This window comes from Chiloscyllium plagiosum, unplaced genomic scaffold (assembly GCF_037043375.1).
Source record: "Chiloscyllium plagiosum isolate Xiang-an unplaced genomic scaffold, Cpla_swu_hap1 HiC_scaffold_22, whole genome shotgun sequence".
NCBI classification, from domain to species: domain Eukaryota; kingdom Metazoa; phylum Chordata; class Chondrichthyes; order Orectolobiformes; family Hemiscylliidae; genus Chiloscyllium; species Chiloscyllium plagiosum.
The window spans coordinates 4,429,314-4,445,528 of NW_028270160.1; the positions used below are offsets into that span (position 1 = coordinate 4,429,314).

The following is a 16,215-nucleotide window of genomic DNA, read 5'->3' on the forward strand; positions in this document are numbered from 1 at the left end:
CATCCTTGTAAATCTTTTCTGAACCCTTTAAAGTTTCACAACATCTTTCCGATAGTAAGGAGACCAGAATTGCACGCAATATTCCAACAGTGGCCTAACCAATGTCCTGTACAGCCGCAACATGACCTCCCAACTCCTGTACGCAATACTCTGACCAATAAAGGAAAGCATACCAAACGCCTTCTTCACTATCCTATCTACCTGCGACTTCACTTTCAAGGAACCTACACTTCAAGGTCTCTTTGTTCAGCAACATTCCCCATTAAGTGTATAAGTCCTGACCTGATTTGCCTTTCCAAAATGCAGCTCCTCAAATGTGTCTACATTAAACTCCATCTGGCACACCTTGGCTCATTGGCCCATCTGATCAAGGTCCTCTGAGGTAACCTTCTCTGCTGGCCACTGAACCTCAGTTTTGGTGTCATCTGTAAACTTACTAACTCTACGTCCTATGTTTACATCCAAATCATTTATATAAATTACAAAAAGCAGTGGACCCAGCACCGATCCTTGTGGCACACAGCTGGTCACAGGCCTCCAGTCTAAAGAGCAATCCTCCACCACCAACCTCTGTCTTCTACCGTCAAAGTTAAAAATCATACAACACCAGGTTATAGTCCAATAGGTTTATTTGGAATTACTTGCTTTCGAAGTGCTCCTATAACCTGGTGTTATGTGGTTTTTAACTTGGTTCACTCCAACAACATCAGCACCTCCACATCATTTCTACCTCCAAGCCAGCTCTGTATCCAAATGGCTAGTTCTCCCTGTATTCCATGTGATCCAACATTGCTAACTAATCTCCCATGAGGAACCTTGTTGAATGCCTTACTGAAGTTCATATAGATCACATCTACTGCTTTGCCCTCATCAATCCTCTTTGTTGCTTCTTCAAAAAACTCAATCAAGTTTGTGAGACATAAGCCATGTTGACTATCCCTAATCAGTCCTTGCCTTTCCAAATGCATGTACATCCTGTCCCTCAGGATTCCCTTTAACAACTTGCCCACCACCAAGGTCAGGCTCACTGGTCTATAGTTCCCTCGCTTGTACTTACCACGTTAGCACCACGTTAGCCAACCTCCAGTCTTCCGGCACCTCACCTGTGACTATCGATGATACAAATATCTCAGCAAGAGGCCCAGCAATTACTTCTCTTGCTTCCCACAGAGTTCTTGAGTACATCTGATCAAGTCCTGGGGATTTAGCCACCTTTATGTGTGTTAAGACGTCCAGCACCTCCTCTCAGTAATTGGACATTTTTCAAGATGTTACTATTTATTTCCCCATGTTCTATTTCTTCTACGTCCTTCTCCACAGTAAACATTGATCCAAAATACTTGTTTAGTATCTCCCCCATCACCTGTGGTTGCACACATGGGCTGTCTTGCTGATCTTTGAGGTGCCCTATTCTCTCCCTAGTTACTCTTTTGTCCTTAATGCAGAATCTCTTTGGATTCTCTTTAACCCTATTTGCCAAAGCATGTCCCATTTTTGCCCTCCTGATTTCCCTCTTAAGTATACTCCTGCTGCCTTTATACACTTCTAGGAATTCTAGGGATCTCTGCTTCTATTCTGAATACATTTCCTTCTTTTTCTTGACCAAACCCTTAATTCCTCTCATCATTCAGCATTCTCTACACCTATGATGCTGGTTTATGTACTCTAGCTCATACTAAGTCTTGTGTGGTTACAATCTTTGAGCTTATTAGTTTGTATTGGTTCCTTGGAATGCCAACATTCAATTTTAAAATTCTCAAAGTTATAAATCGCACAACACCAGGTTATAGTCCAATAGGTTTAATTAGAAGCACTAGCTTTCAGAGCACTGCTCCTTCATCAAGTGGTGGTCCAGGACAACCAGCACTCTGAAAGCTAGTATTTCCAAATAAACCTGTTGGACTACAATCTGGTGTTGTGTGAGTTTTAACATTGTCCACCCCAGTCCGACACTGGCACCTCCACATCATTTAAAATGCTCAACCTTGTTTACAAATCCTGCCATTGTTCTCCTATCTTTTACAGCCTAGAAACTCTCCAAAATGATTTATCTAGTTGTGAACATTGCCAATTCAGCCAGTCCACCATAGATGACCGTACCTTTGGCTACAAAGCTGCTCCACTCTGGCATTCACCCCTAATCTCCTTGATTGCCATCTTGCCTTCTTTGTTCAAGGCTTTCCACAGACCTATATTGTTGACCAAGCATTAGAACTCTCCTACAAAGTGCTTTGAGATGTTTAGTAGTTATCCAAATACAATCTGCACTGTCACTTCAGGAAGCTCTCAAGGAATCATCTTTAATCTAACTCTTCTCCTTTACCTTCGCAACATTATCTAAAGTATTGTTTCCACCCAAACCTATCTGTCTGTCACTTCATCCACTGCTATGTTGATAGAATGCTTCTTCCAGATAAACAGAGAGGCAAAGCTATGATATTCTGCATCAACCTCTCCTTCACAAACACTTAATTCTCCCAACTGACTAAAGTTCCTCTCCTATCACCTTCCAGCCCCCCTGTAATATTTCTAGTGATATCCCTTTCTCCACCTATCTGCCCCTTGAAATGTGCATTCATAGCACAGTTGAAGCAAATCATTACAACCCTCATCCTAAAAGTTTCCAGAAACATCTCATTTGTGCTGATGAAATACCAACAGTAAAGTGATTGCATTGACCAACAATGGTATCTGCTCTCACCAAAGCTGTAGGTTATAAGTGGCCTTAGTCGTGTTTAATTCGGGGTCCAGGTTTCTCCCTCCTGTTGTGTGTAACCTCCACTAGTTCTGCAACTCACTCAAAATGCTCCAATCCTCCTTCTGAGGACTTTTGTGTTCCCATTCTGACTTTTGCTTCACCATTGAATGAAATGCTTTTAGCCTGACCTCATTCTCTGAAGTTTCCTCCCATAAATCCTTTGTCTCTCCTTCCCTTTAAACCTTCCGCAAAATCCACCAATCTTTTATCCCTCTATGAAGAAGTTGACTTCCTTAATGATGCTATAACGAAGCCAAGTTACTGTTGTAAAAATATGAACAGGAAATTGGCAGGAATTTTTACATCTAAAAGGGCGTGAAGATATAGGACTGTGCAAGTGGTTATTGAAACCACGTCCGTTACAACATTTAAAGGGTAAACTAAATGATTCTTAAATAAAAATCCATGGAGAGACAAAAAAAAAATGGGATTGCAGTGGCTAGCTGATGTGGAGAAACGCAGTGTGGCCGAGCTGTGTTGTTTCATCTCCTCATCATCAATCTGTGTCACCTCCAGCATCTTTGTGACACGGTGAAAGAATACGAGCCAGCTTTGACATTTACAATCTCTAAAAATGTCATTCCATTCCTCTTTGGTTGTTTTTTTTTTCTCTTGATGTCTAAGAATTCTCAGATCTGATGCTACAACAGTTGGGAAAGTCAAGCCAGGATTTTCAATCTCCCTTTGGAAAAACCTTTGAACCAACTTCAAAACCTTAGTCAGCATGAATATAATATTGAAGCTGATTGTAGTTTCTACTTCAAGGAACAAGAACTTGCATTTATATAGTGCCATTTACGACCTCAGAATGTCACAGAGTGCTGTCCTACCAAAGTTTGAGCTGTTTTATACTTCTGTACAATGTTGTGTGCAGCAAGGTCTCACAAACAGCTGTGTGTTCAGGACCATAATAATCTGTTTTGCTGATGTTGATTGAGGGTTAAGTATTCATCCAGATATTGACGGGAATGTTCCTTTCTCTTCTTCAACTGAGAGCCAGGAGATCATTTACATCCACTGTTCAGGGCAAAGGGGACCTCAGTGTAATGCCATCTGTAAGCTGGTTAATGATCATCCTTCACAATGAATAGCAGCCTGGGTTTTGTGTTCATGTCCTTGGAAAGGGGCTTAAACCCATGACAGTCTGACTCAGAGTGATACCCTGGGCAGGTAAATTATAACAATTCTGAAACGCCAATGGTGCAAAGAAACCAAACACTCTTAGGTTAGATCGTTTTAGAACTGGGCCAACATGATAAACATTCAGCATTGTTTGCAAATTATCTATATGAGGGCGGGTTGGCCCATAATCTCTCAGCAACCTCAGGCAATCATCTCCATTGAATCACTTGTAGCTGCAGGAGGCAGTTTCATTTCTACCAACACAGAGAAACAAAGACAAGTGTGCATTCTCTTCATGAAGTTTGGTGGGAGGAGACACATGTCATTTTTAAACCAAAACGTTGTCTCTCGTGAGTCTGACAGCAACACTGTGCACATGAAGGAGAAAAATGAACTTTTACAAAACAAAGTGAAGAGATATGGGGAATGGCTCCAGAACTCACCAGGTGTACGCAATGGCCACTCCTCCCTGGCGTTCCCTCCAACATGGTGAATAAGGCTGCTCAGAGCACTGCAAGATACAGTCACATTTCATTCCCTGCAGCTTTAGTTCAGCGTCAGAGCCAGTACTAACACAACAGTGTCACAAGGAAACTGCTGTGTCAGGCTTCTGGCAAAATCTAATAAAACCGGGCCTTTCATTTCTCAGTCCAACCTCACTTCAGTAAAACAATAACAAATTGGAATTCAAAGTGAGGTGTTATCTCTATATTGCCTCAAGGGTTTTTGGTTTTAGTTTCCCTTTATGTAATTGTGCCATACAACAGCAGTCACTGTCAAGTCCTGATGTTTCAGTCATGGTTTTGGTTTCATTCAGAATGTTGGAGGCTGCAGGATGTGTTTCAGTGGAATCTCTACTGCACCACCTCCTCTGCCCCATCCAGATAAAAGACACTGTTAGTCTCTCCTATGTGCGTGTTGGTCAACTCATCTGCTACATTCAGGATGGAGACTAGTGTCTGATGAAGGATGTGGTGTATTCTAAGTAATCACAGATTGTCCACTCTAAACCTCAGTGTAACTAGTATATTCTCTCACCTGCACCCACCTATCGCCATTCCAACTACCCACCCCCCTACTTATCTCTCAGCTCCCTTTCCTCCCCACATTCCTGATGAAAAGCTTATGCCTGAAATGTCGATTCTCCTGCTACTCCAATGCTGCCTGACCTGCTCTGCTTTTCCAGCGCCACTCTTTTTGACTCTATTCTTACATTTAACCAAGGAATCCATTCTGGCAAGAATCTGGTGTGAAAGGTCCCTGTTACTAATAGAGCAATGTTTCCAATATAGATAAATAGCAGGCCATGATATCCCCTTTCAACACTTTCCATGAATGGAACCTCTGAATCTGGCTCTCAGAATGATAGTTACTTGTAAGACTATATTCAGTAAGACTGTAATTCTGTTCAAAGTTAAGGCAATATACTGGTCACTGACTTTATGGAATTACCTGAACACTTGGTGACAACTGAGGTCTCTTCTATTATATTCAGTATACATCAGTGTGTATATATAGATAGATATAGATATCTGGAAAATCGCCTCTGGCGTAGATACAAAATTATAGATTGGATGTGACGGTTCTCCCAGTTGACATTTATTTGGCTAAGGCTGCCATCTCATTAATGACCAAAGCCCTGGAGCTATCAGAACAATGAGGCACCACTTAAAATCTTAGCTTTAGGTGAAGAGGCAGTGAAATGGGTCGAGAGTAGGGGAGACAGTTTGGAAAACATTGTTCACTCATACATACCTTTGCTGTTACAAGAAAATTGAAACAGGACTTGGTCATTTAGTTTCTCCAGTTTGTCCTACCTTTCAATGAGATTATGGCTGATTCTCTGACCTAATTCTTACTTCCTGCCTTTGTCCTAGATCTCTAAAGACAATGGGTTTAGAAAAATTGCTCATCTCAGTTGTACATATGGAATTAACTGTTAGCTGCAGAAAAGTTTCAAACATCCACCACACCTTAAGTATAGAATTGCTTCCTAATTTAACTCCTAAAAGGACTGTTTCTAATTTATTTTGTCTATTAGCCTCAACCTTAGCCTCCCAGACTGGGTAGAAATACTATTTCTTTATCTACTCTATTCTTTCTCCTAGAAGCGTGAAGACTTTGATCAACTCAAGCAAATGGAGAATGTTTCTTCACGTCCCTGACTTGTGCTTTGTTAGGGGTGGGCATTGGAGAGATCGGAATTGAGTTACTTGCTCTGGAATTGCCATCCTCTGACCATTATAATTAAATAACTAATCCAATCCAGTATCTGGTCAATAGTAACACTCAGGCTGTTGATAGTGGGGATTGAGGAATAGTAATGCCATTTAATGTGGCTAGAATTCCTTATTTTTGAGATGCACTTTGTAGCATGGAAGTTTCTTGCCACTGATGAACCTAACCTTGAATGTTGTCCATGCATCTGCATGTGGACTGCTTCACTATTTGAGGAGTCACAAATGGTGCTGAGCACTGTGTAATCATCAGTGTTCAGGCACCATTCTGGGCAATCCTCTAAAGCCACTACATCCTGCCAGATGTGCTATGCCAAATCTGTTCACAGTAGCCTGGGCCTGTATGTTATAGCTATCCGCCAGAGGGTGCGTGTGTGTGTATGTGTTTTTTTTGTTGGTAACCCTTCCCAGATGGTTGTTTGATCCCCTTCCTGCTTGTTCCCTGAAATGTCCGGAATTCTTATGGGGCAGCGTTGAGAAGGTTAAAGAGACATGCTTCCTTTGCTCCCACTTTAATCACTCAATTTTGAGTCTTGCAGTTTCGGGGTTGGGTGAGGGAGGGAGAAAGGGTGCAAGATTTACAAGTCACTACATTGTGGTGGGGGAAGAGGATCTCTCTCTCTCTAAGGTCAGCTTTTCACATAAGCACAGCCCCAGACCACCAAAGGCTGTCCATATACCTTTGTCCCCAGCTCCCCATGAAGACCATCCATCTCAGCTCCACCCCAGCACCTTCAGACCTTATCTTCTTTCACTGACATGAAACTCCATCAGTCTCAGATTCTGGGGCCTGGAAGCTGGGGATTACTCCCTGCAGGGAGGAGAAAGTGAGGACTGCAGATGCTGGAGATGAGAGTCAAGGGTGTGGTGCTGGAAAAGTACAGCAGGTCAGGCAGCATCTGAGGAGCAGGAGAATCGACATTTCGGGTTCTCTGATGAAGAGCTCTTGCCCGAAACATCAATTCTCCTGCTCCTCAGATACTGCCTGACCTGCTGTGCTTTTCCAACACCACACTCTTGACCACTCCCAATAGCCCTAGTCCTGCTCCTGCTGGTAGTATTCCGATGACAGCAGCCACCCGATCCAGTTGCTCAGCAGTTCCCTGTGACTGGGCTGCTGGCTGATTGAAGGGGGAATGTTCTGTCTCCAGTCTATTCACTCCTCCCATACCCCACTGAAGTGCTGAGGGGGTGGCAGGGGCTGATGTAATTAGCAGAGCTCTATTCCCCACCAACTTCTCTGGTGCTTAGGTGAGAAGTAGACAATAGACAATAGACAATAGGTGCAGGAGTAGGCCATTTAGCCCATCGAGCCAGCACCGCCATTCAATATGATCATGGCTAATCATTCCTCATCAGTATCCTCTTCCTGCCTTATCTCCATAACCCTTGATTCCACTATCTTTGAGAGCTCTATCCAAATCTTTCTTAAATGAATCCAGAGACTAGGCCTCCACTGCCCTCTGGGGCAGACCATTCCACACAGCCACCACCCTCTGGGTGAAGAAGTTTCTCCTCATCTCTGTCCTAAATGGTCTACCCCGTATTTTTAAGCTGTGTCCTCTGGTTCGGCACTCACCCATCAGCGGAAACATGTTTCCTGCTGCCAGAGCGTCCAATCCTTTCATAATCTTATATGTCTCAATCAGATCCCCTCTCAGTCTTCTAAACTCAAGCCCAGTCACTCCAGTCTTTCAGTGTAATCCCACCATCCAGAAAAACTCCTGTCCCAGGGATAATCTAATCAGGCCATAAGATAACATGGACGCTGTCTGACCTGCTGTGATCTTCAGCATTTGTTATTTTCAGTACAGATTCCAGCACCTGCAGGAATTTTCTCCTATGTAAGCTAGTCGCTATCCCTTTGTACTCAACACTTGTAGATATTAATTTCAGAATTCATGAAGCCTTTATGATTATTTTATGTTCCTCTTGGTGACATTTTAATGATCTATTTACCTGGATCCCCAAATCTCTTTTGACCTCCGCTGTGTCTAGCTTTTTAACTGTTTAGAAATTACCTTGTTCTTTTTTTTGTCAATGCAAAGTGGATGATTTTCCATTTACCCACATACTTACTTGTCCCAGTTTAACCCATTGTTTATTTCTGTGAACATATTTCTTTGTATGCTGCCAATTGCACTGTCTCATGCCAGCTCTGTGTATGTCCATGAAAATAAAATGTACAGACTTTCTCCTGCCCCCCAAATATCCATCCTTGATCTCAAAGGCTTGCCAAAGATAAGACTTCAGTCATGTCTTCAAAGGTTTTCAGCCAGGCTCCTAAGGCAAGATCAACCTCTACAAATCAATTTTGACTGTCCCTGATCAGCTGAAAATTTTCAAGACCTGTCCATTGTTATTATTATAGATCCCAGTAATTACAGATGTCAGGCTAACTGGTCGACACTTCTTCTGCCTAAGTTCCAACTTCCTTAAACAAAGGAATGACATTCACAATCAACTATTTCAAAGAAACAGATTGAGAGAACTTTGGAAGATTATAGTAGGCTGTTTACAATGTTCATTATGACTTCCCTAATGGAACCATGTGCTTCTTGGAATTGTTACTCTTTAGTGTCATGGTTACTGCTGTTTTACTGATTTTGTTGATGACAGATTTTACCTGCCTTCGTGCTAAAGTCATCCTGACATCAAATAATGAATCAACATGTCTGCATTTCCTTATTTTCATTGGCAATATCAGCAGGCTCTGTTCTTGAGGGGCTCGATCTGCTCTTACTCATTCTGCTTTTTCTGAATAAAACTTTAATGGTCAAGGAATCTCTGCCCTGCAAATGCATGCTCTCTGCCCCCTGAACAGATTTTGCTGAGTCAGAAACTGGAATTCTGAAGCAGGCTCCATACACCACCATCACAGAATCACGGTCAATGTTTGATGGGGAAGTCTGGATGGGAACATGGTAACGAAGATAAATTTTTTAAAAAACTCATTCTTAAGAACGAGTTGGGTTTTTCTTTTGTGTGCTTGCATTGCGTGAAACTTTTGTTATTTTACTTTGTTTACCTAAATTCTGTATGTCAAGGTCATCAACAGTGAATTCCTCTGGCCTGGTTAATTCATTTTGTGTGATGTTGGGGATGCTCTCAATTTGGCTGACTGGACTGATCATCTCTTGTTCCTTCTCATTGGGCATCTGGGCATAAACGTTAATCCCTGGTATCTTCCTGTGTAAAATGACAGACAGCCAATTACAAAACTATACCGGAAGAAGTTTGTGTTTTAGCATCTAACTAAGGATGTGTTAGCTTGCTTTGATAGGTGAATTAGCTTGTTAGTGAGGAGATGACAATTAAGAGCTCGTGTTTTAATTTTGGAGATGCAAATGAGTATTATTTCAAAGTGGCTTTAGCAAGAAGGATGAGTGTTTATACAGTGATGCTAGATTACCTACCTTGACTATGGTCGTCTTCATTAACACAATGATGTTTAACTTCCACGTATGGTTGAGGGGTTTTGCTATCTCTTGGTCAAAGACAATCACTTAGGGACAGGGCCCTTTTAGAATTTCTTACCATTGTTGGGTCAAGTGACTTTGATGGATATAAGACCTCATTTTTGCTCGATCAGCTGGCATCCAAGTAATGGGGTGACATTGATGCATACATGCTAAATGATAAATATTCTGACAGCAAGTAATGTTAGAAAGTGAACGCAGGATTAGTTCAGGAGGATATGGTTAATTGTGAATACCACACATTAGTAAAGATGTCAAGACCTTGGAGAGGGTGCAGAGGCACCTTATTGGAGGGAACAACTTCTGTTATTTGGAAAGACAGGAAAACGTGGGGCTGTTCTTCTTTTAGCAGAGAAGGTTAAGAAGAGATTTAATAGAGGCATGCAAAATCACAAATGGTGCAGATGGAGAAAGAAAGAGGAACTGTTTTCACTGGAAGATGGGTCACAAACCACTTGATACCAAGTGATTGGAATAAGAACCAGAGATGTCACAAGGAACCTTTTATTTACAGAGTTGTTGTGATTTGGATGCAATTGAAGGGGTTTTGGAAGCAAATGTAATTGTAGCATTCAAAAGGAAATTGGACAAAGAAGATAAAGGGGAGTGACTGTGGAGAAAGAGAAGGAGAGTGAAATTGTTTTGACAATTCTACCATAGATTCCACCAGCCACCAAAAGAATTGGTACAGGAGCAATGCAATACTTCTAAACCTTTTGCAACCACCTTCAGCCAAGAGTACAGTGAGTTATCCAAGGTCTCCAGCAGCACAGATGCCAATATCACAATTGTTTTAGAAGTTTTTTTTTAAAAGATCCATTCACAAGATGAGGACGTTACTGACTAGACCAGCATTGATTGCCCACCTTAGGGAATAAGAGTCAACCACATTGCTCTGGGTCCGGAGTCACATGCTCTCCAGACCAGATCAGGATGGATGTTACCTTCTCTAAAAGGACCTTAGTGAATCAGATGGGTTTTCCCAACAATTAACAATGGAATTCATGGTTGCCATTAGAGAATTTATTTCAGTTTTATAATTAAATTCAAATTTCACCGACTGCATGGCGGGATTTGAACCTGGGTCCCCAGAACATTAACTGGGTCCCTGGATTAATAGCCAGTAATAACACTATTAGATGATCATCTCCCCAGTTGGGTCTCCTGCCTTCAACCCTCATGTCCTGTTATCTCCCTCACTCAACTGTCAATCAAGCTGTGATTGCAGGATCCAATAAGTGTAGCTTTTAAAACTCAGCCAATTCATTCCATGTGATATGAAGAAATGGCTGAAGGCCATTCAGAATGAGCCTCTCTTCTGCTATAGCTACATCACAGTTACATCTTGTGAAAAATTGCCCAGGTATGTTTTGTTCATAAAATCCCACTGTTTACCTCTCCGTCAGTCTACTCTCAATGATCAGCCAAGTGATAGACAGTGTCATCGACATGTGATCAAGTGGCACTAACACATGAAGTGTTTGCTCACTGACCACTCAGTTCGGTTTCTGCTAGGGCCATCCAAATCCAGACCACATTACAGTCTTGACTCAAACATGAACAGACAAACTGAATTCCAGAGGGGGATGATAATCTCAAGGGCTTGAAGGCTGATCTTGCCAGTGATATTCACATCCCTCGAAGTAAAATTAACAAGACATCTTCCCAGTAATTTGGAAATCAGTGAGCAGAATAGTTCCATATAATGTCAGGAGGTGATTCTTTTCCTGCAGAAAGACAGGAGAATGAAACAAGCTGCAGGCTTGTATGATAATTACTCATTTGTTGAGTTTACAGCACTAAAACAGGCTATTCAGCCCAACTGGTCCATGACACTGCTTCTGTTCCACACATTTAACATTTGTAAGCCATTTAAAGTTTAGCCTGTGTTACAGTCAGGTCAGTTGATTCACTGACTGGAGATAAATAAACTGGATTGTTCACGTGGATTTTTACTACAGAGATGGACAGTTCAAAACAGCAAGTATCCAAACTCATGATAAAGGATTCCACTCAACTGAACTTTCATTCTGGGGAGGCTGGAGTGGGGGGTGGTGGGGAATGGGATAGAACTTGTTTTAGAAGTTTTTTTTTAAAGATCCATTCACAAGATGAGGGCGTTACTGACTAGACCAGCATTGATTGCCCACCTTAGGGAATAAGAGTCAACCACATTGCTCTGGGTCCGGAGTCACATGCTCTCCAGACCAGATCAGGATGGATGTTACCTTCTCTGAAAGGACCTTAGTGAATCAGATGGGTTTTCCCAACAATTAACAATGGAATTCATGGTTGCCACTAAAGAGTTTATTCCAGTTTTTTAATTAAATTCAAATTTCACCGACTGCATGGTGGGATTTGAACCTGGGTCCCTAGAACATTAACTGGGTCCCTGGATTAATAGCCAGTAATAACACTATTAGATGATCATCTCCCCAGTTGGGTCTCCTGCCTTCAACCCTCATGTCCTGTTATCTCCCTCACTCAACTGTCAATCAAGCTGTGATCGCAGGATCTAATAAGTGGAGCTTTTAAAACTCAGCCAAGCATTCATATGAAAAACCAAGGGTTAAATTAGCCATTGGGAAATGTAACCAGCTCCTCCATGCATGAGAAGCAGGTTCTTCTTTCTACCCTGTCAATCAAAGGAGTAGAGACTTTTTTTTGTTAACTCTCACAAACAGATTTAGGGTTTTTTTATACAGTCATTAAAGGGTGGGGTATTTAAAAAGACTTCAGCTCCCTCTACTTAAGCAAGCATTCTCTGCCTTTGAAGCGTGTTGACTCTCGATGTTACTCAGAGATTCATGGCTCCTACATGACAAGTTCAGGCTTTCGGTGGGAGCAAAATGGAGTATTCCTGATTAAGGGCTCTTGCCTGAAATGCCATTTTTCCTGTTCCTCAGATGCTGCCTGACCTGCTGTGCTTTTGCAAATGGAGTATGTTCAAACTCAGCATTAACTTCGACTGAAATTGTGTTGCTGGAAAGGCGCAGCTGAGGATTAATTTCCCATTTGTGTGTGAATCACACCCTACCTCCTTCCCCCCTTGCTTACAAAAATTGGATTTGTCAAAAATGAGGATTTCCACGGTTGGGAGTGCCTGCATTTTAAAAAAAAAACTCCAGGGAGCCTTTCCAAACTCATGAAAATGCAGCCCCTTGCAATAGGTTTTGAGCAAGATTCCCTTTTCAGAATGTGGAAGCCAAGGAAGATAAATCGGTTACAGGGATAAATCACATTCTATCGAGAGGCCAGCATCCAAAAGTGGTCAGTAAGGAAAGAACTGGGTGAGGCGGGATGTGGAGGCTCAGAATTTACTGTTAATGATGTTGATTGCATTTGCCTTCATTTATATGTAAATGGACAGCAGCTCTGTCGACTCAAGCAAATACTGACACCCAGGGCTTGTCATGGCTCCACAGTTATCTACATACGCTGTCTACCTCATCAACATCATGCAATTGTATCATTCATCCCAAGTGAACGTGAATGATACAGCACCAAGAAATTTTGACAATACTTTAGAAAAATTCTCTACATATTGGAAATTGTTTTGCATCTGTGTGATGAACATAACACAAATCTGGGAACATTGTGATTTAGTTTCTGATATAAGAGATGGTGGAAATCTGAGTCAGTGGTGAGGGGCGGGGTCAAGAAGAGAGAGTTATTTTTAAGGTGGCACAACTTCAGTCTCCCCAGTGATTGTTTTCCATGGGACAGAATGTCTGCATTATATATGGTGGCAGAACCAAGGAGGAAGCATTCAGATCTTCCAAACATTCTTCTGGTCTGGAAGGATTAAATGAAAAAGAAACAATAAACTACGTGCATACCCATATTTCAGTAAATGCAAAGGCATCATAGTCTCAGTGGTGCATAGGGCTGGTTGCTCATCAGAGACACAACTGATGGTAGATTCATGGGGAGTGATGAGAAGATGAGCCTTTCAATGGCAGCTGAGCAGCTGTGGGGATTGAACCTGTCACTGTTATTCTTGGCTTGACATACAGCTAACTGACCGCTTACACTGGCTGAATTACAAATCCATTATTTACTTGGTTCTTTTAACTAGATTGGTTTTGGATATCTCGTCGGCATGGACGATTGGACCAAAGGGTCTGTTTCCGTGTTGTATATCTCTATGACTCTCAGACAAATAAGAAAATTTTAAATCTCCAGATGTAAGGCAGCCGGCTCCTCCTTAACTCTGTAGATTTAAACAATGTGGGAGTGTTTTTGATTGTACATTCATAAATGAGATTCTTATTTAAAAATTCTCACATTGATGAGGAAGCTGTTATGTGAAAATTTGCTGTATTTGAATGTGTTATCGAAAAGGGGAGTGCAATTGTAGATAAAATAAAATGCCCCAAATAATGTTGTGATTATAAATTTGAATCCTCTGACAGCATCAATCATCATTGAATCGTTGCTCTTATACCTACTCTTTACCCTTTGACCCTGAGTTCACTCCCCCCCACCCCAATGGCCCAGTCCATACCAGGCAACATCCTTGTAAACCTGATGCCGGAAGCTTCTGTTGTTTTCCGTGTACCTTTAATCCAGGTGAGCTCTCGTATTGTAGGGTATTCATCAGAAGCCAAACCTTGCACTATTTTTTTCAGAAGGAGCTGCAGTATTCTTGCAACTTCATTCATTTACTACCACACTCCCCTCTGTTAGTGGAACCAGTTATATTCAAACAACTCGGTCACCGACAGGGAAAAGGAGGTGGCTAAGTTCAGCTCAGGAGGTACAAGGTGTCATGGTGGGGTGGCAGGATTGGTGGGTGGTTGACTCTGGTGGAGGTCTGGGTTGGGGATTCTCACGGGGACTCGGGATGTGGTTGGCTCACAAGACCAGCAGAAATAAGAACAGGTAAGGCAGGGGACAGCGCATGGTACTGGTTCCAGAGATGGTGAGAGTGGAGTTGTGCTTACTCTCTGCACTATATCCCCTTCCCTGCCATGATGGGATAGTGTAGGGGGATGAGCTGAGAATAGTTCACAGGTCGGCGCAACATCAAGGGCCGAAGGGCCTGTTCTGCACTGTATTGTTCTATGTTCTATACTGAGATGATGATTGGGTCTGATTCCATGCCACATGTCTCTAAATGTGTTGCTGGAAAAGCGCAGCAGGTCAGGCAGCATCCAGGGAACAGGAGAATCGACGTTTCGGGCATAAGCCCTTCTTCAGGAATGCCCGAAACGTCGATTCTCCTGTTCCCTGGATGCTGCCTGACCTGCTGCGCTTTTCCAGCAACACATTTTCAGCTCTGATCTCCAGCATCTGCAGACCTTACTTTCTCCTCTATGAGTCTTTACCTAGTAGGTTCCACTGTCATTGACTGCAATGTTTTACTATTGCTCTACTATTTCCAATCATGTTTTACCTGAGTCATTAAATGTAACCAATATGTAACACTGTTAAACATGTGGTGGATTAATTTTAGTGATGAAAGCATTAATTCATTGGATTGACTTCCATTGAAAAAATAAACAAAATAATCACTATTCACAGTTACCTAGTGATGCTGGGCTTTGCAGTATATGTACAGACATCACATGACTTCCCCTCAGTGTGTGTGAGATAAATAACCCAATGGCTTTGTTTAAATAGTGAACTAATGAGCTACTAATAGATTTCTAACATCCCACATCATTATAATCATGAAGCTCTCATGCCATCTTATATATCGAACCAGTGATTAGTGACAGACAGTATCATGCGTGTTAACAACCCAATGCCAGTTTAACAACATTCATGTGAAATATTTGAGGGGGAAGTAACAGTAACTAATCTCCAATCTAGGAAGTGATTTAAAACTGAGGAGAATGCTTTCTGCTGCAGGAGGCAGTAAAATTCACAGCAGTCATGAGTTTTGACAAGAGCACCTGGCCTTGTTTGAAAAAAATAAGTATATGTTCACTCCAACCTCTCTATAATTGATGTTCTAGCGGGATGTCAACAGTAGGGAGGGGGTCAGCTTGAGCCTGGAAACTGGCCACACTGTCCAAGAAGGAGGAAACCTCTGTGCATTCCTGAGTGAAAAGGAGACCTTTCCAGAGTGATGTGAAATAAGCAGGAGTCTTGGGAATACTACTGATACTCAAGGTTACACACTGAAGATATGTTTACAGTTCTGGTCACCACATTACCAAAAGGATGTGGACGCAGGGTGCAGAGAAGGTTTACGAGGATGTTGCCTGGTATGGAAGGTGCTAACTATGAAGAGAGGTTGAGTAGGTTAGGATTGTTTTCATTAGAATAAAGGAGATTGAGGGGGGACCTGATTGAGGTTTACAAAATCATGAAGGGTATAGACAGGGTGGATAGAGACAAGCTTTTTCCCAGGTGAAGGATTCAATGACGAGAGGTCATGCTTTCAAGGTGAGAGGTGAAAGGTTTAAGGGGGATACACATGGCAAGTACTTCACACAGAGGGATACAGATGTTTAGGAATTGGGTGACAGGTTTAGACAGTAGATTTGGATCGGCACAGGCTTGGAGGACCAAAGGACCAGTTGCTGGGCTGTAAATTTTCTTTGTTCTTTGTACAATTGTATCCAATGGTCAATTCATAGAATCATAGAATCCCTGCAGTGTGGAAGCA

General features: G+C 42.1%; 1 protein-coding gene across 1 annotated transcript in view; it reads right to left on the reverse strand.

The window, feature by feature from the left end:
* The window catches only part of LOC122561354 (VPS10 domain-containing receptor SorCS1-like), a 1,223,550-nt gene that overhangs the window by 19,366 nt on the left and 1,187,969 nt on the right, over positions 1-16,215 (reverse strand). The window contains exon 26 of the mRNA XM_043713087.2: positions 4,324-4,391. Within this exon, the coding sequence (XP_043569022.2) occupies positions 4,324-4,391 (68 nt within the window). The remainder of the gene's footprint in view (positions 1-4,323; positions 4,392-16,215) is intronic.